We start from the raw sequence: 27,531 nt of genomic DNA, 5'->3' as shown, positions 1-27,531 counted from the left end.
CCAAAGGCAGGCGCCAAACCGCTGCGCCACCCAGGGATCCCCAGGTATAACTTTTAATTGCAGAATTTAGTCCCTTTATATTTAAAGTAAGTAGAGATTAAAGTATGGAGTTACTGTTGTCATTCTTTCGTTTCCTGTCTGTTTTAGAAATATTTGCTCTCTTCTTCATTTGCTATTTATCTTTGTGATTTGGTGATTTTCTGTGGGTGTATACTTCCATTATTTTCTCCCTATCTATTATGTATGGACTACAGGTTTTTAACCTCTGGTTACCAAGAGGCTTAAAGAAAGACCTCTTTTAACAGTTGATTTTAACTTCTTAACTGCTTAATTTCCATATAAAACTTTTTCAGGCTTGAGAGAACTCTTAAGAAATATGAATTTCCATTTGTATGCCATCGTACGGAAGCCTTCTCTACTCCCTTTGTGGTATCTGTGCTGATTTCCTCATTGGAACCACACCACCTGATGTTGAGAATTCAACTTATAACCATTGCTATTATCAAGATTCGTCAGTATTTTATAGGACTGCCACCTCTTTGTCCTTAAAGACCAACTAGCAAACCATTTTATTTAAACTATCCACAAAGTTTTTTAGTTTTAATGAATGGAGAATGATATTCTGAAAACTTATTTCATGGTAACTTACATTAATGTTATAACCATGAACAGCATCTGCATTTAGATCTTCTTCATATATTCTAAATCATGTTGTTCATCTTCAATGGGAAATGAGGTCTGCATGAGACCCACCTAAGGAAGAAGGGCATCTCATCTTTGATGCAGCAAGTCAGCCATATAATTTCATATACCAACTAGGCATCCATGAATTTTCTAAAGTACAAAATGCATTAATATGTACTAGTCACCAATCTCACACAGGGTCAGTGTAAAACAAGCACATCGAAATTATACCTTTGCAAAAATCCATCCCTTGTATCTTTTGAAGCATAATACATTATCCTCACGTTTAACTTTGTACTATTCCTTGTAAGTATTTGATGTAGAGTACTGTCTAAAAAGGGTAACTTATATACTGCTTTCTATTGATTTGTGACATTTATTGACATTTGATGTGCAATAAGTACATTTCTAAATATTTATGTCTTTCAACTTACTTTCCTTTCTGTAATCTCTGATGTTTTCTAAAGTCTATATATAAAAACTAGGTCTTTCCTCATTCATCTCTTTGTAGGCTTTGAATCTAGTACACATTTTGGGATATTGATTCAGGACTGAATTCCAGTTAAAGGAACTGCAACTTTTACACTTTATGGTTTCTATCCTGTATGATAGCTATGACGTTGAGTAAGTCCAGAGTTCTAGCTATAAGTTTATCTAGATGTAATGATGTTGTAATGATTTTCCTCAGATGGTAAGGCTTGAGTACTGGTTAGAGTGCTTGCCAAATCTGTGGTATTTGTAAAATCCTCTCCGCTATACATTTTCTGATGAGGAATCACAGTTTTCCGTTGTTGAAAGGCCTTGCCACATTCTTTACACGTATTTCATTACTCTCTCTTATGAATTAACTAATGTGGATAAGAGTTGAGCAGTGCTTACAAATCCTCTCATAGTTGCTTCTTCTGACAGTCCTGCTGCTACTTGTGTGCTGTCGTTGGGGACCTGGTACTTCTGTGAAGAGGCAGCCGAGGAGATTCTGGCACTCTCAATGGCCAAAGAAAAACCCAAAGAAGGAATCAAGACTGAGAACAATGATCATATTAATTTGAAGGTGATGGGGCAGGTTTGCTTTGTAGTCCAGTTAAAGATGAAGAAGCATATACCGCATGTAATAAACTAATGAAAAACTATTGTGAACAGTAAGGTTTGTCAATGCAATAGGTCACAAGATTTGATGTGCATCCAATAAAGGAAAAAGACACACCTGCACAGCTCCAAAACGGAGGAGAAAGATACAACTGATGGGTTCCAGCACGAGAGAGGTGTCTAGTAGAAAGGGAACCTGTTACTTTACAACTCTGCTCCTCCGGACCAAGAAGGGGTTTCCTCTGTTCTTTCATTTTTTCCTTCCCCATTCCTCTATTGGACATAAGATAACTGTGTCTCTGCACAATCATTTGCTTTAAAAAAAAGAAACAAAAAGAAATGGCCAATGGTACAGTTTGATCAACATCAAGAGGTGATAGGATGAGGGGAAGAAGTGGTTCTGTGAAACTATTCTTTTCCATTAATTCTGTGATTATTCAGCTCTTATTGTTATATTCCATGAGTTATTTTGCTCTCAGTTTGACAACAATAAAAGAACATAAAAATCAGTGCATACCTTGTTAATATTGTCCCCAAGATTACATATCCGAGAAACCACCAAGGAGCCGACACTTAACCAAACACATGCAGGTTTATTTAGAAGGTTGAGCTTGGGTCAAGTGTACTCGACAGCAGCACTGGGACTTGGACCCTGAGGTGGGTTCCAGCTTAGTATTATGGAGTGGTCTAGGCGACATCCAGAAGGGGTGCAGGAATTTCTCAAGTTCTGTTTACATTCTGATATGTGGCTTTCAAAGGCATTAAGCTCTGTTCTCATTCTGATATGGGACTTTCTAGGGCGTTAAGCTGTAAGCTGTTTTTAACTGTAACTGAAGTAAGGTAAAATTCAGCTCTTATTCACAGGGGCCTGAGATGGCTGTAGTTGTGCTAATGTTGGACTTAAGGTGGAATGGCCTTAATTTTCTCGGCCTCCACAGTTGGATTGGAGAATTTTTAGGTTTTTCATTAATCATTGTAAAATCAAGGAATATTTTATAATTTCGTTGTATACAGTTTTAGATACAGGGCAATCTGTCTTACAGTTAGGATAAACTACTCTAAAAGAAAAGAATATTGGTAATTTTCCGCTAAGTTTCTTGTAGCTTAAAAGAACTTAAAAAAAAGTCTCTCACAATCCAAAAATCTTACAGCCTTGCTCTAGTAGGACTTCTTTGATAATGAGTAAAAGTTGAACAGTGATTAAATGGCCTCACCACATTCTTTACATTTGTTAAGGTTTTTCTCTAGTGTGAATTCTGTGATGACTAGTAAGGTGTGAGTGCTGGGTAAAGGCTTGACCACATTCTTTTTATTAGTAAGGTTTCTCTCCAGTATGAATTCTATGATGTTAAGTAAGACTTGAGTGCTGGTTAAAGGCCTTGCCACATTTTTTACATTTACAGTTTCTCTCCAGTATGAATTCTGTGATGATGACTAAGGCTTGAGTGGTGGCTAAAGACCTTCCCACATTCTTTACATTTGTAAGGTTTCTCTTTAGTATGAATTCTATGATGTTGGGTAAGATATGAATGCCTAGTAAAGGTTTTGCCACATTCCCCACATTTGTGAGGTTTCTCGCCAGTATGAATTCTGTGATGTTGAGTAAGATATGAATGCCTAGTAAAGGTCTTGCCACATTCCCCACATTTGTGAGGTTTCTCACCAGTATGAATTCTGTGATGTTGAGTAAGATGTGAATGCCTAGCAAAGGTTTTGCCACATTCCTCACATTTGTGAGGTTTCTCGCCAGTATGAATTCTGTGATGTTGAGTAAGATGTGAATGCCTAGTAAAGGTCTTGCCACATTCCCCACATTTGTGAGGTTTCTCGCCAGTATGAATTCTGTGATGTTGAGTAAGAGTCGAGTACTGTGTAAAGGCCCTGCCACATTCTTCACATTTGTAAGGTTTCTCTTCAGTATGAATTCTGTTATGTTTAGTAAGGCTTGAATGATGGTGAAAGGACTTGGTACATTCCTTACATTTGTAAGGTTTCTCTCCAGTGTGAATTCTGTGATGTTGAGTAAGATATGAAGGCCTATTAAAGGTCTTGCCACATTCCTCACATTTGTAAGGTTTCTCGCCAGTATGAATTCTGTGATGTTGAGTAAGGGTCGAGTACTGTGTAAAAGCCCTGCCACATTCCTTACATTTGTAAGGTTTCTCTTCAGAATGAATTCTGTGATGTTTAGTAAGGCTTGAATGATGGTGAAACGCCTTGCCACATTCCTTACATTTGTAAGGTTTCTCTCCAGTATGAATTCTGTGATGTTGAATAAGACATGAATGAGTGTAAAAGGCATTGCCACATTCTTTACATTTGTAAGGTTTCTCTCCAGTGTGAATTCTGTGATGTTGAGTAAGATATGAATGCCTAGTAAAGGTCTTGCCACATTCCGCACATTTGTGAGGTTTTCCGCCAGTATGCATTCTGTGATGTTGAATAAGGCTCCAGTGCTGTGTAAAGGCCGTGCCACATTCTTTACATTTGTAACGTTCTCCTGTAATATGAATTCTCAAATGTTTAGAAAGGAGTGAGCGCTGGTTAAAGGCTTTGCTACATGTTTTACATTTGTAAGGTTTCTCTCCAGTATGAATTCTATGATGTAGAATAAGAACTGAACGAGTGTTAAAGGCCCTGCCACATTCTTTACATTTGTAAGGTTTCTCTCCAGTGTGAATTCTGTGATGTTGAGTAAGATATGAACGCCTTGTAAAGGTCTTGCCACATTCCTCACATTTGTGAGGTTTCTCACCAGTATGAATTGTGTGATGTTGAGTAAGGGTTGAGTGCTGTGTAAAGGCCTTGCCACATTCTTCACATTTGTAAAGTTTGTCTCCAGTATGGATGCGCCTATGTCTATTTAGGGTTAAGCAGACTTTAAAGGTTTTACCACATTCTTCACATTTGTACGGTTTCTCTCCAGTACGTGTACCGTGACGTTGAGGTAGTCCTGAGTCCAAGTCAAAATCTTTGCCACATTCCTTACAAATGTCACTTTTCTCTCCACTATGGACTGTCTTATGTATATTTAGCCTTGATGCTTGACAAAAGATGTTCCCAGGTTGATTACACCTGAATGGTTTTTTTCCCACATAAATTCTCTGTTGATCATCAACATTGGAGGACTGGCTAAGAGCACTCACACATTCATTATGAGGATTCTCTCCTGTATTCATACTACTTTGTGTACTAAGGTTAGAGTTTTGATAAAAGACTTCCCCACATTTACTACCCTCATGATGGTTCCCTAGAAGCTGAGTCCTCACACATTGACTAACATTGGAGCCCTGGTTAAATGTTTTCTCAGATTCACTGCATTGAGCAACTCTGTCTCCATTGAAAAGGCTCTGGTAATTTTGTAGGGTCGACTCCTTAGTGAAACACCTCTCAAATGGATCCTGTTTAGCACTTTGTTCTTCATTTTTAAATCTCTGATTTGTAGAAATATTTGACTGAATAGTCAATCCAATTCTTTTTTCACAATGGTTCAAATAATTATTTTCAGCATGGACTAGGTAACTTCCCAGATTTTCCAAACTATTGTCGTTCCCTAAATATGTAAGTTTGAACATTTGATTTGAGTTTTTGTTTTCAGAAACACACTGCTTTGTGGAAATAGCAGACTTAAAAAGGGAGGTTACAGAAAATGTTCTATATCCTTCACCATTTTGGGCAGGGAGATTCTTATTATGGGCAGAAGTCTCAGTTTGGTTGTGTCCTTCATGATGCCTTTGATGCCCTTGACTCTCTCCATCATTGTCCCAGTCTGTCATGAAGTGTAAATTCTCAATGGTATTATTTTTTAATCTACCCATTGACACTCTTTGGAAAGAAGCTTCGATGCTTGGCTTTGACAGCAAGCTCTGGGTGTCACGAGAAGATATGGCTGAAAGAAATCAAGAAAGAGAAATGTAAGATTATTCCACTCACTACTCTCAGATGAATATGCTGACAACCACTAATAGATAACCTAAAAACCAGTCATAGAAAATCAGCAAGATGGCTCAGAAGGAATCATCAGGACTTTGTTCAAAAATGGACACATAAACTTACACAGAATGTACTGACCACATAGCCTAATAGATAGCTGTAGTACTGTCATGATATAGTACAAGTCACTTTGTTATATCTCAAAAAAAATCAGGAAAGTACCGTGAGTCCAAACTTTGCAAAAGGGAGGAAATTTAAAGATTAACAGAAAAGGACAGAAGAGGAAACAGCAAAAATAGGAAAATATCGGGCAGCCTGTGTGGCTCAGTGGTTTGGTGTCACCTTCAGCCCAGGGTGAGGCCCTGGACCCAGATCAAGTCCCACGTCCGGCTCCCTGAATGGAATGGAGCATGCTTCTCTCTCTGCCTGTGTCTCTGCATCTCTCTCTCTCTCAATCTCTCCCTCTCTATCATGAATAAATAAATAAATACTTAAAAAAAAAAAAAAAGGAAATTATCAACAAGAACAGGAAGAGTTGGTTTTCAGGAAAGATCAACAAAATTGACAGACTTTTAACAAAATCAAGTAAGAATGAAAAAAAGGCCAACTAATATCAGAAGGGAAGTGACAGCAGACTGTATTAACTGATACCATAAAAACACAAATTATAAGAAGTGACAAGTGATAAGTATATGTGAAGAAAGAGATACCAAAAATGTGTATAAATTTCAAAATAGATATAAGATACCTGGATTTCAGGATTCCATTAAATATTTCCTGAAGAAATATTTAAAAAGTCACAATTGGTCTACAAATACTAAGTAGTGGAAAAAGTAATCTAAAACTTCCCAATAAGGAAAAGTCTTGTTCCAGATGAATTCACTGGATAATTCAGAGATTTATTTATTTTTTCTGAAGATTTTATTTGTTTATTCATGAGAGACACAGAGACATAGGTAGAGGGAGAAGCAGGCTCCATGCAGAGAGCCCGACGGGGGACCCGATCCTGGGTCTCCAAGATCACACCCTGGGCCGAAGGCCGCGCTAAACCGCTGAGTCACCTGGGCTGCCCTAATTCAGAGATTTAATGGAAAAGGACTTCTTTTTTCTTTCTTCAAAGATTTTATTCATTTATTCATGATAGACACACAGATAGATAGGCAGAGACACAGGCAGAGGGAGAAGCAGGCTCCATGTACAAAGCCTGATGTGGGACTCGATCCAGAGACTCTGGGATCACGCCCTGAGCCAAAGGCAGACATGCAACTGCTGAGCCACCCAGGAGCCATATGGAAAAGTATTTCAAATGTCTTCCAACATTTTCAGGGAGTGAAGAGAAGGGAAATTATCAAAATAGTTTCTGTGACTCAAGTGTTACCAGGTTGTCAAAGGCAAAGGAAGACTGTACAAGTAAAGAAGATTACAAACTACTACCTGTGAGGCGCAGTTATACAAAGTCCACAAGAAAAAAAGCAAACTAGCACACTGAATCAAAAGCACGTTTTACAACACAATTAAAGGCAATTCTTCCAGGAATTCAAGGGTGCTTCAACATATGGAAAACTATAAGTTAAAGTCTCCACATAAACAGAATGAAGATCAAAAATGGCAATCATAATGCTGCAGAACAAGAATATGAGCATACTGGACAATGTTTCACTATTAAAAACACTGAATAAAGTAGGAATAGAAGCAAACCACCTTAACTTAATAAAGGCCATATAGGTATGAAAACCTGAAATCTAATATATTCAATAGTAAAAAAACTGTAAGCTTCTTGTGCATGATCATAACAAAGCGATTTCACTTCTATTCAACACAGTACTGGATATTCTAGTCTGAATGGGAAAAAAAACCTTAAATGAATCCAAATTGGAAAAGAAAATGCAAATTTATCTCTTTACGGATGACATCCATAAAAAACCCTGAAGAATCCTTATTTTTTTGTTGTTTTGTTGGTTATCACTGGTATTGTTTATTTCTAGTAATTTTTTCTACGACACACTCAATTTTCAATTTTTTTAATACTATAAATGCCTGAATTAAGTTGCAGTTTCAACTTTCTTCTTTTCTTTTATTTATTCATTTCTTCATTATAGTAGGTTCCATACCTAACATGAAGCCTAACTGACTAACTGCGTCCTGAACCCAAGACCCTGAGATCCAGACCTAAGCTGAGATTAAGAGTCAGATGTGTAATCGACTGAGCCACCTAGACACCCCCAACTTTTCTTCTGAATGTTACAAGGAACTAGAAAAAGAAGAAACTTAGCTGTGATCAAGTAGAGAAAGGAACTAAAAAAGAAAAATTAGAGATAGAGACCATAATAAACAGTAACATAACATTGACATCAATGCCCAGATTTTCCAAAAAATTATCAAAATTTAACTACATTAAAGAAAAAAGGAGAGAAGCCTCAAAAATTAAAACAAGAAATGGGACAGAAAACACAACAGATAACTACAGAAATACATACTGTGATAATAGATTGCCATGAAGAATTATATACTAACAAATCAGATAACTTAGGAAACTCTCAGATAATTCCCCTGTATATATATATAAAACAAACAAGATTGAAATAGAAATCTTAAACCCAACAAGTAGATCTTCACAGACCAATAACAAGAATGAAAGCTGAATGTAGAATAAAAACAATTCCCAGCACAGAAAAGCCCAGGACCACATACCTTCGCTGGTCAGTTCTACCGAACATTAAAAAAATAATAATTAATGACAATCCATCAAAATCTTACAAATAGTGGAATGGACAGAACATATTCAACATCATCCTATGAGGCCCAGCATTACCAAAGCAGGATAAACATCGTACAAGAACAAAATAGTCTAGCTTGTTTGGTACCAAAGCAGGATAAACATCGTACAAGAACAAAATAGTCAAAAAAAAAAAAAAAAAAAAAGAACAAAATAGTCTAGTTTTTGATATAGGTGTTGCTACTCTGGCTTTCTTTTGACATCCATTTGCAACTTAAATGTTTTTCCATGCAAGTGTACGGAGTACCTAGCACCATAGAACCAGATTACAATACCACTGACCATATCCCCTCTGCTATATCCTTTAGCCTCATGATTTATCGATTCTATAACTGAAAGCCTATACACCTTCCATGCCCCTTTACCCAGTTGGCCCATCATCCCTCTCTATTCCACTCCAGAAAGCAGCAGTTCTGTTTTGTTTTTGGAGTGGGTCTGTTTCTGCCTTTTTTGTGGTTTCTTGCCATTGAGGACAATGAAAATAGACCTAGGAAGTATTGTGCTGGACACTGTAAATACCTAGAAAGTACTGTGCTGATAAGTCAGGCAAATAAAAGCAAATAACACATGATTTCACTTATAGGTGCAGAGTGAACATATAAATAAAAAAGGAGAAACAGATGCATAAATATCAATTTCATGTTTTTATTTTTTAAGATTTTGTTTATTTATTCATGAGAGACACACAGAGAGAGGCAGAGAGAAAGGCTGAGGGAGAAGCAGGCTCCCTGCGGGGGATCGATCCCAGAACCTGGGATCACAACCTGAGCCGAAGGCAGAGGCTCAGTGACTGAGCCACCCAGGTGCCCATCAACTTCATTTTAAATAAACCCATGGATAATCCCAAGACGTATAAAAATTCCATGTTCCACATATTCTATAGTGGAACAAGCTTGCCTATAACAATTTTCCAATGCTACCAGAAGACAGAGGACTCTCGGATTCAAGTCCAAGGATCTTAGGGTTCATGACACATGAAACAGAACAAATTTCTTGATCACGCTAATTTCACTTGCCAGCTCCAAATCCCCATTTCACACATGTAGATGCTGCATATGCAGTGGGTTTGTGTCGCATCTATGAGACCCTGAGCACAGGAAACCCCAATATCTTGAAGGAGCAGAGAACATATCTTCCTGAACCTTTGCCATAGAAGACGATATCCATTTTCCTCTATAGTTAACAAATCTGTCCTCCATCTAAGGGTAAGATATTGTCACTATATTTCAAAGCATTTTAATATTCGCACAGCAGCGGAAAGCCAATTAAGGATAAACACTTTCAGTGCCTCTATCCTTAACATACAGAGTAACTTAAACCCACAGAATCGTTTCCCAACAATATCCACCACTCAGTCTGACCCCAGCATGTCTCTTGACTAATTACCCCAGATGTGCACCACCTCATCAAACACTCATTAGCCGGACACAGGATCTGGGATAAAATCTATTCAATGTGGGTTGCCTGCGTGGCTCAGGCAGTTCAGTGTCTGACTCTTGATTTTGGCTCATGTCATGATCTCAGGGGTTGTGGGTTCAGGTTCCTCAACAGACTCTGGACTCGGTGCTCAGCATGAAGTCTACTTGAGATTCCCTCCCTCTCCCTCCCACCCCATCCACACACACTCACTCTCTCTGTAAAATAAATAAAGTCTTTAAAACTTGAAAAAAGCAGTTTACATCAGGAAATATTTTTCAAGGCTATCATTGGCAGGATACAATGCAGAAGAATTGAGTGACTTATAACATTCACTTCTGCACTGTTCCTGTGGGTGTTGCATTCAACCACGTAAACAAATCCCAGTACTCATGAAGGTCTACCTTAAACTTCTGTAGTGAACTTGCAAGGGAGATGTGTGAAGAAACACCTAATCTGTGCAGAAGCATATTAATTTACATGTATTTGATGACAAAATTGTACTTCTAACCCAGGCAGAACAGGTCCTGGAAACAGTGCAATCATGCCTCATTACAAGAAAATGGCTGAGAATTGGGAAATACATAGGATTTAGGGCAGAGATGTTCACCACTCATCAACAAGAAATATCATAAAGAAGAACATAGGGGAAAAAAAAAGAACAACATAGGGGTACTTCAGTTGCTCAGTCGGTTAAGCTTTAGTTTGGGTCGTGAAACCAGTGTCCTCGGATTTAGCTCCATGTCAGGCTCCCTGCTTGGTGGAGAGCTGGCTTCTATTTGTCGCTCTGCTGCACCCCTTGCTTGTGCTCTCTGTCAAATAAATATATTAAACCTTTAAAAACTGGGCAGCCCTGGTGGCGCAGCGGTTTGGCGCTGCCTGCAGCCTGGGGTGTGATCTTGGAGACCTGGGATCGGGCTTCCTGCATGGAGCCTGCTTCTCCCTCTCCCTCTGCCTGTGTCTCTGTTTCTCTCTCTCTGTGTCTATGAATAAATAAATAAAATATTTTTTAAAAATTAAAAGTATATAGACATAAAAGATGGATGAGATCAGGTGAAATGAAACAGGTGATCACAGGACAAAAGTTCTTTGGATGGCTCGAAATGAGGTAAGGATTGGGAGGAAATGTTGATCTTATTATGAATACAGCTGACCTACTGCTTCTGCCTGGAGTGGATGAAAAAACTGCTGGTCCAGATCACAAGCTCACAACATGGTATCAAAGAATAACAACAGTGCTCCATAAAGCAAATGTATCATTTTGATAAGATATCACAACCTTTTTTTTTAAAGATTTTATTTATTTATTCATGAGACACACAGAGAGAGAGAGAGGCAGAGACACAGGCAGAGGAAGAAGCAGGCTCCATGCAGGGAGCCTGACGTGGGACTCGATCCAGGATCTCCAGGATCACGCCCGGGGGCGAAGGCAGGCGCTAAACCCGTAAGCCACCCGGGCTGCCCAGATATTACAACCCTATCCAAAACATGTTTTTCTTCATACTCTTTTGCTGTACATTTGGCAGTGACCTACAGAAGAAAATTAAAAAGTCAATGTACCTGAAAGCCTTACTTTAACCCCCCTCCGAAAAACAGTCCATAGGGTTAACATTAATGATCAGGAAGATAAGGAAGACCCACATGGTACCATAATGGACACAGCACTAGCCACGTACCAAAGATGTGTGCATGCAAAGTCCTGGCAGAAATATTTTCACCCAGAGGCTGTCACCTGTGGGTGGGACCCCTTTAGGGACAATGTCCCATGAGTTGAGTATACTCATGTTGGACAATAAAATCTGTAGAACTTAACCTACCTCCATTGAGGTAAGGAGAGAGATATAGGTAAAACGGCTTTGGTTTGCCAAAATTCCAGCTACAATCTATAACAAGTAAATTATTGCAACTGTCAAGCCTCTAAAATTAATGAATAAAAAAATATATATATAAAAAAAATAAAAAAATAAAAAATAAAATAAAATAAAATAAAATAAAATAAAATTAATGAATAAAAACAGTGAAAAGAAAAAACATAAATAAATAAAATCTTTTAAAAAGCCTCTAGGCCATTCTGCTTTGGGATATAGGAATAATTATTCATCAGAGCACAGAGGCGCACTGAAGGCTTTGATATCCAAAGTGGGAATGGGGGGATCCCTGTGTGGCTCAGTGGTTTAGCACCTCCCTTCTGCCCAGGGTGTGATCCTGGAGTCCTGGGATCAGGTCCCACATCCGGCTCCCTGCATGGAGCCTGCTTCTCCCTCTGCCTGTGTCTCTGTCTCTGTCTCTCTCTCTCTGTGCCTCTCATGAATAAATAAATAAAATATTTAAAAAAAAACAAAAACAAAGTGACATTGGTTCTGTGGTTTTCTGAGATTCTTAAACATCCCCAAATCCAGGAAGAGATGGAGAAAGTGTACAGTGGCAGTGTGCTCCAAGACTGTGGTGCTATTAATTCATGTGAAGAAATGACTAATTAAAGCAAATGAAAAGAAACCACAATATAACACTTTCAGAATACACTTCAATTTGTTAGTCATGTTGAGAAAAAAAGAAAAAATAGAAAACCTCAGTCACTACAGAAACTAGAGAACAATGACTCTTAATACATTTCTGATTGATATTATATAGATCATTATGATGTTTTTAGAAAAACACAAAGGATTCTATCTGTGTGGTCTTAGTACATGAGAAAATTTCTAAAAATGATAAAAACCACCAACCATAAAGGTTGAAACGACAAAATGGATTACATTAAGAACTTCTCTGCATCAAAGCTCAAGAGACAGAAATAGAGTGAGGGAAGGAAAAAAGGAGTCATTCTCATAATATATATATTATATATAGATCTATAAAGCCTGAAGAAAAAAATACCAAAACAGAAAAAATAGGCACAATAACCCAGCAGATACTTTGAAAAAGAGATTATCAAAAGGTTAATGACCATAGTAACAACAACAAAAAAGCAAATAAAATCACCACTTGGGGGACGCCTGGGTGGCTCAGGGGTTGAGTGCCTGCCTTTGGCTCCTGGCATGATCCCAGGGTCTGGGGATAGACTCCTACACTGGGGTCCCTGCATGGAGTCTGCTTCTCCCTCTGCCAGTGTCTCTGCCTCTCTCTCTCTCTGTCTCTCATGAATAAATAAATAAAATCTTTCAAAAAGAGAGAGAAAATGACATAAACTACTAAGTTTTAGAGAGTGTGTGGATGGGGACGCCTGGGTGGATCAGCGGTTGAGGTTCTGCCTTTGGCTCAGGTTGTGATCCCGGAGTCCTGGGATCAAGTCCTGCATCAGGTTCCCCGGGGGGAACCTGCTTCTCCCTCTACCTGTGTCTCTGCCCCTTTCTCTATTTCTCCATGAATAAATAAATAAAATCTTAAGTATTTAGTAGTATTTGGTATTAAGGCTGAGCATGATTAAACATATTTACCAACAATTTGATCTCACGTATATAACCAGCAGATATGTGTGCACGTTCCACTAAAAGATAAATTATAGATTTTACATGCCAGTACTATCATGACAGTCCTGCACTGAAAATCATTCCCCTCCATTAGCCATAAAATGATGTAATCAATTGATATTCACACAATGGAATCGGATGGATCCATTCTAAAGAATCATGCACAATAACATGAAGGAATACAGATCAATTCACAAGTATAGATAGAAAAACAGCCAAATACAAGAGTTCCCACTGCCTGATTACATTTATATAAAGTACAAAAACGAGGACAGCGATCTATGGCTTTCCGCGTTAAAAGAGTGCTGAGCCTTGTGGAAAGGTACCAAGGAAATAAAAGGAATTGCAGAGGTCAAGTAATATTTTGAGGTCAAATAATATTGTTTCATGACCGCAACAGTTTATAGAGACGTGCTTAGTTTGTGAAATTCAATTGAGCTGTTAACATACGTTCTGTATGTGTGACTTTACTTCAAAAAAATATTCAACATGGAGAAACTCTCTGGCTCAGTTTGTGGAACATGCAACTCTTGATTTGGGAGTTCGAGCCTTGGTTTAGGGGCAGAAATTGCTCAGAAATGGGGTCCTAAAAATGTTGACCTGCTAATATTAAAAATAAATAAAAATAAAATTAAAAGCTTAAAAATTCTAAAAAGCAAAAAAATAAAAAGATGTAAAAAGAGAAGTGTCATAAAATAGATATATTGACAAGGTGAAATTAAATGTAGGAAGGACGAGGGATCCCTGGGTGGCGCAGCGGTTTGGCGCCTGCCTTTGGCCCGGGGCGCGATCCTGGAGACCCGGGATCGAATCCCACATCGGGCTCCTGGTGCATGGAGCCTGTTTCTCCCTCTGCCTGTGTCTCTGCCTCTCTCTCTCTCTCTGTGACTATCATAAATAAATAAATAATTATTAAAAAAAATAAAAATAAAAAAATAAATGTAGGAAGGACGAGATTTTCAAAGAATGCTTTAGTTTCTAGCTCAAGCAATATGGTACTGATATACATTGTGCACAGAAAAAAAAGAAGAAAATGTACAATTATTTTCTTAAAATGCATATAGGAACACAAGAAAGGAATAAAAAAACAGGGAGCGTATCAGGAAAGACAAAAAATGTAGCATAGCCAAACCCCAATATCTTCATTAAGATATTAAACACAAATAAACCAAATGTTCCTGGTGACACTAAACTGCTCGAATATATTCCACTGGAATTTTCTGGAGAGAGAACTAAAACACGAGGGTGAAATTGAAAAAAAGTAAATGGAACAAATGCTGTGTAGTGATAACCAACCAAACACGTGGCATGGCAAAATAAAAATCCTATTGAATAACCTTTAAAGCCAAAGGACTTGGTCACTATTAGTTTTATTTTTGAAGATCCAGATGTACAGGATTTCAATAATCTATTTCATGGAGAATAAGCATAACCTATATTTATGTGCATATTTATACACACACATATAAACATACACAGATATACATACATGTACATAGGGAAACATTTTTAGCTGAGGAGACATTAAAAAAAAATACTTATCACAGAGGGATGACATCATCAACATGGTGAAGCAGGTAGTTCCACCTCAGTACTTCTGAGATAGACATCACTAGGCAACTCTCAGTACTCAAGAGTGAGACTGAATCACCCCTTGGACCACAGAGACAAGGGGGACATTAGAAGGGTAAGAGGAACAATTTCAGTCTGACCACAATGCACCTTCCCTGGGGCCAGCACAGCGCTCCACCATGAGGGGCCAGCTGGAACTACAATTGTTCCACCATGAGAGAGAGCCCATGGTGGGCACCCAGCATTCCCCAAATGTCAAGCTGATTCTTGGGTGCCCACATAGGTCTGGCCTCAAGGGGTTCCCTGGGGGAATCTGGGATCTTATAGACATCTGCTTCTAGTCATTGGTTCTCAGAATGGGTTCCCTGGACAGGTACCTGAGAAAGTGTAAGAAAGGAAATTTGGGGAGTGTACCCTAGAAGTACTGACATGGTAATGTGGAGATAGACACAGCAATCTAAGATTTACAAGTGCTCCTGGTGATTCTGTTATGGGATAAATTGGACAACCTCTGCAGGAACTAAGTCACAGCTCATCCCTGAGTTATCCACAGGTAAGTGATTCCTACAAATACTCTATTTGGGGTTCCTGGATGGCTCAGCCAGTTAAGGGTCTGCCTTGGGCTCAGGTCATGGTCCCAGAGTCCTAGGATGGAGCCTCACCTTGGGCTCTCTGCTCAGTGGGGTGAGCTTCTCCCTCTCCTCCCTGTTCATGCTCTCTCTTTCTGTCACTCTCTCAAATTAATTAATTAATTAAATTTTTTTAAAAAGCTCTGTGCTTACATTCATATCAATATTGTGACAGACACACACACACACACACACACAATGTGCTTAACACAAATCTTTATTCATAAATGAATTTGACTCTAACAGTCTTTCTCGGCTTCCCGTAGTTCTGTCTCTGCCTTCTCTCAATACTCTCCTTGAGCTTCCTGAGATCTCCCCAAATACACTCTGTTCACATTGTACAATGAAATGAATCCAGATGAAAGTGAATTGGAACTTATTTAAATATTTTTTCAAGTTAGTTATGAAATTCATACAAGACATTAATACAGGTAATGGGAGGCACCTGGGTGGCTCAGCGGTTGGGCTTTGCCTCCGGCTCAGGAGGTGATCTCTGCATGCAGCCTCCTTCTCCCTCTGCCTGTGTCTCTGCCTCTCTCTGTGTGTCTTTCATGTATAAGTAAATAAAATCTTTAAAAAAATACAGGTTACGGAAGAGTTAGCTCTACATCCCTCAGGTACCTGTGAAAATCTCATTATTTCAACTGCATAACTAATATTCTTGACTTGTATCAATTGCTATCATGAAGATACATCCAGCTTTTAATAAACTACCACTCTATTCTCCTTAAAATGCAAATGGAAACACTATTTAAAATTCAGACTGTTTCTCTGTCGTACTTTAATGCAAGGAAAGGTGCCCTGAACACTTACTTCCTCGGGACTTCGATCACACTTACAGGTCAGCCACAAGCAGCATCTCCATGTGGACTTTCTTCATTAACTGTACATTATAATGTCCTTAATCTTCCATGTTAAAGTAGGTAGGAATGAAGTCCCCCTCATACCAGAGCCCTGCATGTCTGTGAGACAGCAGCCACCAAATCATCTTACATGTACACAAACGATAAAGCCTTGGGATGAGAGGATTTCAGAGTAAAATTAACATCTGCCATGCAAAAATGTCAAATATGGTCAAAAGAAAACAGGAGACACACCGAAAATAATAATCTCTCTTCAGACAACCATCTCCTCTCCATCCTGACAGGGATATTAACAGATACAGAGGACCGCTGAATACCGGGTTTCAACAGCAGATATATATATATATACAGGAGAGTACTGTAAATGTGTTTTCTCTTCACTTAATATTTTCTATTCTCAAGCTAACATTATTATAAAAAAATACCAAAAATAATACAGGTAACATACCAAAAAATGCGGATTGACTGTTTATGTTCTAGGTGAGGCTTCTGAGGTCAACAACAGGTTATTTCTATTGAAAAAACAGGTATGGTTTTTATTTGGGGCACTCAAAATATACACAGAGGTTTTCTTTTCCTTTTTTTTTTAAAGATATTTATTTATTTATTCATAGAGATGCAGAGAGAGAGGCAGAGACACAGGCAGAGGGAGAAGCAGGCTCCATGCAGAGAGCCTGACCTGGGACTCAATCCAGGGTCTCCAGGATCACGCCTGGGCTGCAGGCAGCGCTAAACCACTGCACCACCGGGGCTGACCCACACAGGTTTTCAACTGTAAAGAGGTGGTGCCCCTAACACTTGCATTGTCCAAGGCTGAGATGTGAGTGATCTGTGTGTTTTAACTTTGGATTTTTCTCTATAATAAATACTTGGATTTCCGATCATGCGTGAAAAGTGATATTGACTTACTGCTTTCTTCTGTGAATTCTGATGTTTAGATTTCGTTTCCATTTCACAACTTACCAATTATTTATGTCCTTAATGTTTTTATCCTTTATAAAGATGTTTCTTTTCTGAAGTATGTAGTAAAACCAAAGGTCTTGCATCAATTTTACATTTCTTTTTTTTTTTTTTAAGATTTTATTTATTTATTCATGAGAGACACAGAGAGAGAGAGAGAGAGAGAGGCAGATGCATAGACAGAGGGAGAAGCAGGCTCCATTCAGGGAGCCTGATGTGGTACTTGATCCCAGGACTCCAGGATCATGCCCTGGGCCAAAGGCAGGTGCTAAACTGCTCAGCCACCCAGGGATCCCATATTTCTATGGTTTCTGCCCAGTATGCTTTGTTATCTTACTGATGTTCAATAAGAGTGCAGTTCTAGGCATAGATGTGGACACTATTCTTAACAACTCTAAGTTATTCCACAGGATGCATTACCTCATGTTGAATAGTTCTGGTTATGAATTAAATGCCTTGAACATTCTTTACATTTAAGGGCTTCCCCTCACTATGCACCCTCTGCTCCACTATGCACATCTCTCCACTATGTACCTCTCTGTTCACAAAGTTTGTAGTTTCGCAAAAAGTTTTTGTCAAATTTTGTTGTACATTTGTCAGCCATCCCCTCATTATGTCTTATGTTAGGTTGTTAAGCTTAGGGTGGTAGTTAAAGGCTTTGCCGCATTTTAGACATTAGTAAGTTTTCTTCTATTATAAAATCTCTGCTATTGAGTGCTGAACACAACCTAAAAGCCTTGCTCTAGTTGCTACATTTAGAAGTCTTTTCTCCAGCGAGGGTACAGGATATACAATGAGATTTGAGCTTTATTAGACTTTCCCACTTTTATTACTTTTATACTGGTTCTCTGTAAGGGCACCGGGGTGGCTCAGTTGGTTAAGCATCTGCCTTCAGCTAGGGTCATGATCCAGTCCTGAAATCAAGCCCTGCCGCCAGTCTCCCTGCTCTGCAGGGAGTCTCCTTCTTCCTCTCTGTCAGCATGCCCTCCCACCCGCTCTGCCTGCTTGTGCTCTCTGTCTCAAATAAGTAATGTCTTTTTAAAAAATAAATACCTCTGTAAAAAAAAAAAAACAAATAAATAAAATATAAAATAAAAAATAAAATAAAATTAAATAAATAAAATAAAATAAAATAAAATAAAATAAAATAAAAACCTCTGTAATTATGGAAGATAAAGTCCTCACTGAAGATCTTCCAAAGTTCTGAACACATGAATACTTGTATCAAATTAGGTATTATGTGGCAACTACTGTACAGTGATATCTGGATAAAGACCATCCTGTGTTTATCAAAATTAGAGACTTTGGAATAAGGAGGGATTACATGCTGGTGGGAGAACAATGAATCCACTGAAAAGGAGTTCTCAAATCAATCACATTTAGAATTTTTTTTTTAATATTTTTTTTAATTTTTATTTATTTATGATAGTCACAGAGAGAGAAAGAGAGGCAGAGACACAGGCAGAGAGAAGCAGGCTCCATGCACCAGGAGCCCGACGTGGGAATCGATCCCGGGTCTCCAGGATCGCGCCCTGGGCCAAAGGCAGGCGCCAAACCGCTGCGCCACCCAGGGATCCCACATTTAGAATTTTCATCTTAATTTTTAAGTGTTTGACTTTCCAAAATATTTCAGTGCATGATTTATCCAACTTTATATGTCAAATGGTTTGAATGATTATTTTCATTCAAAGTAATTTCTTTACTTTGGACTAGGTCACTTTCCAAAATTTCCAAATGTCCTTTCAGAAAATAATAGGTTTAAAAGTGGATGTGGGTCCTTGCACTCAAATACATAATTCTGCAAATATAACAGAATTAAAGTGGGATTCTCAAACAATTGTTTTATATCTCTGATCTCTTCTGGCAGTGAAGACTCCATTATGGGCAACTGTCCCAGTATGCTTATATCCATCATCACATCCCTCCTGCCCTCCACGACCCCATCCTTCCCAGTCATTCATTAAGTATAAAAACTTAGGACTACAGATTCCACATCCTCCCCTATCACTCTATGGAATGAATCTTTTTCGCCTATCTTGGCCAACAACCCTGGATGTTATGGAAAGACACAATTAAAAGATTAATTATTCATTTTTTTAAGATTTACTTATTTATTCATGATTGACACACAGAGATAGAGAGAGGCAGAGACACAGGCAGAGGGAAAAGCGGGCTCCATTCAGGGAGCAAAATGTGTGACTCGATCCCGGGATTCAGGATCATGCCCTGGGCTGAAGGCAGGCGCTCAACCGCTGAGCCACCCAGGCATCTCCACAACTAAAAGATTTAAAACAAGACATCCCACTTAGTGAACACACATGTATATATGTTAAAATTCTAATGTGTAAACTGAATATCCAGTATAGCACTTCAGATGAATCTGGAGACATAGGAACCACCAGGATTTGCTCTTCCATGACAACAAAAATGGACCAAATTACCTTTTTCAGTGCTCCAGAAGCCAGTTAGGAAAACACAGCACCCCCAGGCAGGTACAGATGAAGAAGAGCCACATCAAAGACACTAAGAAAGTTTGTGACACTTGCCCACAACAGCAGCAGCTCACCCTCCCTGACACACGAAGGCCAACCTGTGAAAAAACTCTTACCTCTCCTCAGGAGAGAAAGAGTGACCTGTAGGTTCAGGGATCTGGATTCTTGGCTGCTGCCTGAGGGACTCGTTTCTGTCACGCATGACATGGAGGCAGAGGGAACGACAGCACCCTCTGGATGCATTGTCGTGGCTGCTCAGACAAAGGGTGGTTGTTTGTTCAAACAAGAAAGAGACTACAGAGCTGAAGCAGAGGAAGGAATCATGTTAGGCATCGGACTCTTAATTTCGGGTCAGATCATGGTCACGATCCTTCAGATGGTCTCTGAACTCTGTACTTGAAAACTGTCATCCTTGGGGCACCTGGATGGCTCAGTCGGTTCTGCGTCTGCTTTCAGCTCACATCCTGATCCCAGGGTCCTGGGATTGAGCCCAGGTCAGGCTCCCTGCTCAGCGCGAACTCTGCTTCTCCTTTTCCCTCTGGTCCTCCCCTGTGCTATGCTCTCATTTGCTCTTTCTGTCTCTCTCAAATGAATAGATAAAAAATCTTATGGAAAAATTAAAGAAAAAGAGAATGGTCATGGTGTAACTAAATACACAAGTAAAACCAAAACCACAACTAACTAATGTAGTGGAAAATCCCAGACAAAAGGAAGCACATTGTTATGGAATTACAAAGCCAGAATAAGACAAAATTTAACCATAGAAAAGCTACATTAAAATAAGATGCATTAAAATACATGATTCCTGGGTGGCTCAGCACTTTAGCGTCCGCCTTCAGGCCAGGGTGTAATCCTGGAGTCCTAGAATTCAGTCCACATCCCCACATGGGGCTCCCTGCATGGAGCCTGCTTTCCCTCTGCCTGTGTCTCTGCCTCTCTCTCCATCTCTCATGAAGAAATAAATAAATAAAATCATTCCAAAAAAAAAACAGATGCATTATTCTGGTTTTTTTTTTTTTTAATATTATATTTATTTATTCATGAGAGACACACAGAGAGAGGCAAAGAAACAGGCAGAGGGAGAAACAGGCTCCATGAGGGAGCCCGACGCGGGACTCATCCCAGGTCTCCAGGATCAGGCCCTGGGCTAAAGGCAGCGCTAAACTGCTGAGCCACCTGGGCTACCCCAGATGCATTATTCTCAAGGAAACTTTCTATAAAACTAATTTTAAACTCTATCTATGTATCATAAAAAATAAGCATGAATTATTGGCTGGTTTTCACTGACCACAGTATTATAAAGAATATTCATTAAAATCAATCATTAGGGGCAGCCTGGGGCTCAGCAGTTTAGCGCCTGCCTTCAGCCCAGGGTGTGATCCTGGAGACCTTGGATGAGTCCCAAGTCAGGCTCCCTGCAAAGAGCCTGCTTCTCCCTCTGCCTGTATCTCTGCCTCTCTCTCTCTATCTCTATCTCTCTGTCTCTCATGGATAAATAAATAAAATCTTATAAAAAATAAAAAAATAAAATAAATAAAATAAAATCAATCATTAAAAGCTGTAAATGAAAATAATATGAACAACAGCTTAAAAAGGCATTATACAAATGTATTATTTTATTAATATATCCCTCCTTGAACAGAGAATTTAAGGCCACAACCCACTCCTTAAAACCAAGGAAATAAACAACATCTTCATTTCTAAATAAACACCAAGACCGTTGCAAAATATGCTAAAGGCCACTATACATTAAATACATATTTGGGATTAAATTTAGATATATTCCAAGGAAAGTAGAAGAAAAATCCAATGACTAATTGTCACTGAAGTAAAATTACATTTATGAACAAAACTTTCTTTAAAATACAGGAATTATACGAATTACATCTCACTGCTTTTTTTTTTTTTTTAAGACTTTATCCATGTATTTGAGAGAGAGAGAGAGAGAGAGAGAGCCCACAGAAGGGGAAGGGCACAGGGAGAAGCAGACTCCCCACTGAGCAGGGAGCCCAATGGCAGGGGCTGAGCCCCAGGACTCCAGGATCCTGACCTGGGACCAACTGACTGGCCACCCAGACATCCCTCTACCTCACATGCCCATGTCATATCAGAACTTTTGATGTAATAAATAATAGATGAATCTCATATATAACTAATAAGAAAGTGAAAACACACTTGACAAAATAAAAAGAAATTCCTGTCATACAAGACAAATTCATACAATGATGCAAGTATTAAGAAAGAAGGTAAAAATTGAGAATTTATTATAGGCTTCAGGTTCTAAGGTCTAAATGTTCTAGCTCCCCCATGGCATTAATTTAGGTAGGAATTCTAGGATACAAACAGATACATTACATTATTTCACCACTAAGGAATGGAACACACTGTTATATCCTAATTTCAGTTCATACAAAGAAAAATTAACTTCCAAAGTGAAATAAAGGATTAGATTTTCTTATTTTAGGGAGGTGCTTTGTTATCTGATGAAATTACTGAGTGTCAATTTTGTACAATCAAGATTAAAGCCTCCATAACATTGGAATGCATAAGGCAGAAAACATGGTACCTGTCTCCAGTGTTCCCAGGATTTCTGCACCAACCCCAGTATGCCCACCACTACCCCGACATGCTTCTCACGACGCAAAACAGAACTTACAAAGGGCTAAGTCTATAGATCCTGAGGAACAGGGAGACTTCCCCAGGACCCTCACAGCAATGGAGAACCTCCCAGATTATGGAGACCCTCGCACTCCCAGGGGAGTCTCCTGGCCCTCCCTGTGGAAGTGATGGACCATCAGTGGAGCTGAAGGAGAATCCTTAGAGAAGCTAAGAGCTTGATAATGTTGGATAGCACATGTCCCTCTGTGACAGGGAGAAAAACATAAACTAGGTTTCTCAAGAGTGTATCCTTTCAAGGAGAACTACTCCCACCACAGTTTAAGGTCTCTCTTCCCCCTTCACATGTGGACCGCACCTCTGTCATCTGCCTCATTCATTTCCACTTACCTGGATGGATGGTTACTCTCTTCTTTCTCTTCACACTCCAAGTCTCTGTCTTTTGCTCCAAAAAGGAGACCAGGTCTGGCTTTGACACAATGAGACCTGTTTATTAGAAAAAAGGGATGAGTATTGTTGGTGATGCTAACTTTCAATCCACTCTTGTACTCAATAGAGAAGAAAAAAAGACACTGTAGATTCAAGAAAATGATTTCCTGAAGGCTGTTGCCCAGCTGCCCCTTTAGAACACACAGGAGAGATGTCCAGTGTTCAGAATTGTCCTCCACAGCCAAGTACTAGACACAAGAATAAAAGGTGTAAGTTGGAGTTTAACTTACGGAGTGTACTATTTTCTGCCACTCACTGTACAGAATTCCCACGCATCTACAGAAGTGATGATGTTACCTTGAGGAAGAGGAAATTAAAGCTGAAAGGAAGCAATTGAAGACTTTTGTCTACGTCTATAAAACACTACTTTTTCCCTTTACTGCCCAGATCCACATTCCAATCATTCAAAGAGGAATCTTCCAAGAGACAGACAGTCTTCAAAAGAAGGAAGGAAACCCTGAGTGTGGTATGGAAAATCTGGAAGGAGTGATCCTCACCCAAGAAGAGGAGGTGTCCGTAGTTCTCTAACATCACATCCCTGTAGAGTTTCCGCTGAGTGTGGTTCAGGCATGTCCACTCCTCCTGAGAGAATTCTATGGCCACATCCCTGAATGTCAGCAGTCTCTGCAATAAATACCAATTACCAAGTGGTCATAGGCAGAGTTCATTACGGCCCAAGTGATGAAGGAGGGAATTAGTGTCATCAGTTAGACCCCAAGACCTGACCTTCAGGTGTTTACCAGCTTGTACCCTCCAACCTTGGTCCCACATTTACTAATCTCTCTTTCCACCACATCTTTTACTTGCGGCAAAACACCCCATGGGCAGAGTCTCCTGTGATGGAAACAGAAACTATCCACCAAAAGGAAAGGACTGATCTTGAGGTGGGAAAAAAAGGCAGAAAGAAAGGTATATAATATTAAATGGCCCTGTAAAATGCAGTCCACTGACAAATACTTGAGTCAGTTAGAGTATAAAGCTCCTGGAGGAAGTCCTCAACTTTCTCAAGGTGAATACCTTCCTAGAGGGAAAAACAACCTTAGTTTGACAGTAACGGGGCCATTGTATCCTGTTGAGTGTCTTTGAGCATATGAAAAGCCATTTGGAACTCCCTTACTCTGCACTTGCCCCAACAGCAGAATGTGTAATCAGTTGCTACTCACAATCCCTGGGCAATTGGAGCCAGCAGGCAGCAGGCTGCTGCAGCAGCTGCAACTCTTTCTACTGATTGGTCCTGTCCTCATCTTTAATACAAACACGTTTTTGCACCAAAGACCTCAAGGTTCTGGACCTCAGCAACATTCCAAAACTACATTCCCCTGAGGAACAGCCTGGACCAGCCCAATTTGAGCTAAACCCCTGACTCACCCTCTACAGTTGAAACAAACAGTAACCTGTGGAGTAACCAAAAATGTCTCTTACCTCATTTATTACCAAAGTCTCCAGCAAGGAGGAGCACAAACCTCAGTTATATAACCCAAGTATGTGTAGAAATGCTGTCTTCAGATGCATGTGGGGTTTCTGCCCAGTTCTACAGACGATGACAAGGCCCCTCTTTCTAAATATCCAGCCTAACCCTAAACAACAGGAAACCTTTCCCCCTTGCTCTGTGAGTCTCTGCTTAGGAAGTTATTCTCAGTGATCTGTGAGGCAGCAAATCAAGTTTCCTTTCTGTGACATCCACACACGGGTATAGTTTCTATCTGTAGTTCTATAATCTTTCAGGATTTAAGACAGTGAAATAGGTCAATTATGTGATTCTTGTGTGTGTGTGTGTGTGTGTGTGTGTGTGTGTTTTATTACAAAGAAGTAAATAGAAGAAATAGAAGTAAATAGTAAATAAAACTCTAGGGGTGCTAGGGTGGATAGGTGATTGAGCATCAGCCTTTGGTTCAGGTCCTGATCCCAGGGGGAGTCCAGCATCAGGCTACCCATAGGCAGCCTGCTTCTCCCTCTCCCTATGTCTCTGCCTGTCTCTCTGTGCCTCTGAGGAATAAATATATATATATTAAAAAAAAAAAGTTTAACCATGACACTAAGTGTGGAGTAACATTGAAACCCACCAGATGGAGGTCTGATTGAGAGCCTCCACTCCCAGAAGTAAATATTTCACTACAGGAAGGTGAGAGCCTTCACTGTCCATTGGAAGCTAATGTGATGTGGGCCTGGAGCTAAGGATCAAAAAGGTATGTTGATCCATTTTTGTTGCAAAAAGCTGTTTCTGTTAAGACATAAGAACAGGACCACAGGAGGGCAGAAAGACCTGAGGTATCCTTTTGAAAAGCTAATCATTAAAAAAAAAAGAAAAGAAAAGAAAAAGAAAGAGAAAGAAAGAAAGAAAGAAAGAAAGAAAGAAAGAAAGAAAGAAAGAAAGAAAGAAAAAGAAAGAAAGAAAGAAAGAAAAGAAAGAAAGAAAGAAAGAAATGCAGGCCAATCATTATATACTTTTAAGGTGGGGGCAAAGATAAAGGGAGTTTCTAAAGAGACTTTCATATATTAACGAAGACTGACAGGATCCTGGAGGTCTGGCTATTGCCAAACAAAAGTTGCTTTTGGCCTCTAACAAAGCATTAACATTAAGGCAGTTGTGAATTCCTTCAGTCCTCTCACACTCTGCCCATCTCAAGAATTTATCAGGGGACATTCTTTTGCTTTTGTTCTCATTAGAAACTAGAAGCCAGAGAAATTCAGAAGTTTCCTGTTTAAATGTGATAGTTTCTGCACATCCTTCAGTAAACCTGTCTAAGATCCTTAGGAAAGATAAGAAGGAAAGTATGAATTTTATAGGGAGAAGTCTGGCAGAGAGGAGCAAGCCAAGGAAAGGAAGGTAACATTAACTGTAGGAAACAAACTAGTATCAGTGCCTAAAGAGATGGGGGGACAGAGGGCTAGCTGAGGACAAATGATGAGCCAGGGCCAGCACATTGACAAGTCCTGAAACAGGCAGAGGGACATTCCAATCCGGACTCAACTGTCTCGATGGTCACACTTTGCGTAGGGTAAAAGGCAATCTTTGCCTGACCCCCAGGAGGCTGTAAGTCTACTTTAACCTTTGAAAATTCTCTAGAAATGTCCTTTATTTCTAGACACCCAAGGTAGGTGTTGGCGATCATCCCCCCAGCACATGACCCACAGTTATCCATCTGAAGGGGCTCATACTCAGGTTTTATTAGACGGTATACGTGGCCTTTTCCCAACAATTGCCAGCCCCTTCAAGGTCCTGGAAACCTTGCTTCCAGAATTCCTTAGAGAGTATGCTATCCTCAAACCCCTCCCAACTCCCAGGTGAATAATCAGCCACCCCTCACAGGCCCAGGTTGGGGACTCTTCCTGCCCGCAGGCCCTGTCCTTGTGCTTTAATAGAACCACCATTTAGCACCAAAGGACGTCTCAAGAATTCTTTCTTGGCTGTTGGCGCAGGACTTCACCTAACATAGGTGAAAACTTTATTAGTGAGATATAGGTGAAATATAGTTGAAAACTTCCCCAAAACTTCATCAAGAGGATTGTTGTTCCTGGGGTGTTTAGAATATTAATTGAATTATGAGAATACAGTGCATTTATACAAATTTCGGTCACATACTTTCACTGTCTTGTAATACCTAGTATATATATACATATTTTTTAAGATTTTATTTATTTATTCATGAAAGACACAGGCAGAGGGAGAAGCAGGCTCCACACAGGAGCCCAACGTGGGACTCAGTCCTCGGTTTCCAGGATCACGACCTGAGCCAAAGGCAGGCGCCAAAGTGTGAGCCACTCAGGGATCCCCATATTTAAATATTTTTACAGAATTTATTCAGCTATTCACCAGACACACAGACAGAGGAGGAGACACAGGCAGAGGCAGAATCTGGCTCCCGGAGGGGGGCCGGCGTGGGACGCGATCCTGGGTCGCCGGGACCACGCCCGCAGCCGGAGACAGACGCTCAACCTCTGAGCCACCCAGGCGGCCCTACCTCGGGTATTTTTAAAGGAGTGTCTTTTTTTAAAAAAAGATTTTTATTCATTTATCCTTGAGACACACGCACACTGAGGCAGCGACACGGAGGGAGGCCGGCTCCACGCAGGGCCGGATGTGCGGCTCCAATCCGGGTCTCCAGGATGACGCGCGGCGCCGACGGCGGGCGCTAAGCCGCTGCGCCACCCGGGCATCCCCCAACGATCTCCAAAAATAAAATATAAATACAGTTTTGGTGGCTTATCGGAAGCCCCGTTGGAGAGATGGGGGAGAAGTGTTCTAAGATCGAGCCTCGGGTATTAGATTTGAAAAGGTTTTTAACAATAAGTGAAACCACGAGGCAGAAATATCAGAGCTGGAGGAATCAACACTTGCAATCTCCAAATGCAGGGAATTTCGGGCCAAAAAGGCACTGCGGCCTCTAAGCTGGGACACAAGGCTTACCTGAGACCCCGCCATCTCTGCTCCGTCCACCTCGGCCTCTAGCGAGCTCTCTCACAAGATCTCCGTGGAGGAGTCCCAGCTGCATCAGGAGAACACACCTTTAAAGGCAGCCAAGTCTCTCCACCTATAAACTGCTCCCC

At 40.0% G+C, this 27,531-nt stretch overlaps 2 protein-coding genes across 4 annotated transcripts; both read right to left on the bottom strand.

Moving 5' to 3' along the window:
- Positions 1-606: 606 nt before the first annotated feature.
- LOC144324726 (uncharacterized) lies at positions 607-27,511 on the bottom strand. Its single transcript, XM_077916050.1, is given in 3 exon segments — positions 607-3,173; positions 3,175-5,659; positions 27,392-27,511. Coding segments are annotated over 3 exon segments (2,742 nt in total). The 5' UTR covers positions 27,477-27,511; the 3' UTR covers positions 607-3,001.
- Positions 9,105-27,531, bottom strand: LOC144280398 (KRAB domain-containing protein 5-like). Of its 3 annotated transcripts, none has more exons than XM_077842416.1 (4): positions 27,392-27,531; positions 23,481-23,607; positions 22,885-22,980; positions 9,105-10,707 (listed from the first exon to the last, which is right to left on the bottom strand). In XM_077842416.1, the coding sequence occupies exons 1-4, from the start codon at positions 27,404-27,406 to the stop codon at positions 10,640-10,642; spliced, it is 306 nt and encodes a 101-aa protein (XP_077698542.1). In that variant the 5' UTR covers positions 27,407-27,531; the 3' UTR covers positions 9,105-10,639. The 3 variants fall into 3 exon arrangements, with proteins under 3 accessions (XP_077698542.1, XP_077698552.1, XP_077698560.1); XM_077842426.1 differs by lacking the exon at positions 9,105-10,707 and adding an exon at positions 11,211-11,425; XM_077842434.1 differs by lacking the exon at positions 9,105-10,707 and having other exon boundaries at positions 22,871-22,980.

The sequence above is a fragment of the Canis aureus genome, chromosome 1 (genome assembly GCF_053574225.1).
Source record: "Canis aureus isolate CA01 chromosome 1, VMU_Caureus_v.1.0, whole genome shotgun sequence".
Taxonomy (NCBI): domain Eukaryota; kingdom Metazoa; phylum Chordata; class Mammalia; order Carnivora; family Canidae; genus Canis; species Canis aureus.
The sequence above is the reverse complement of the archived record's forward strand: the minus strand, read 5'-3'. Positions and strand labels throughout refer to the sequence as shown.

Bases quoted from the DNA above. Each gene is read 5' to 3' on its own strand.
- LOC144280398 (XM_077842416.1), bottom strand. The intron at 22,981-23,480 runs GTGAGGATCACT...TCTAATAAACAG, and splicing joins CGGACACCTCCTCTTCTTGG to GTCTCATTGTGTCAAAGCCA. The intron at 10,708-22,884 runs GTAAGTGGAAAT...TTTATTTGACAG, and splicing joins GAGAGTAACCATCCATCCAG to AGAGCACAAGCAAGGGGTGC.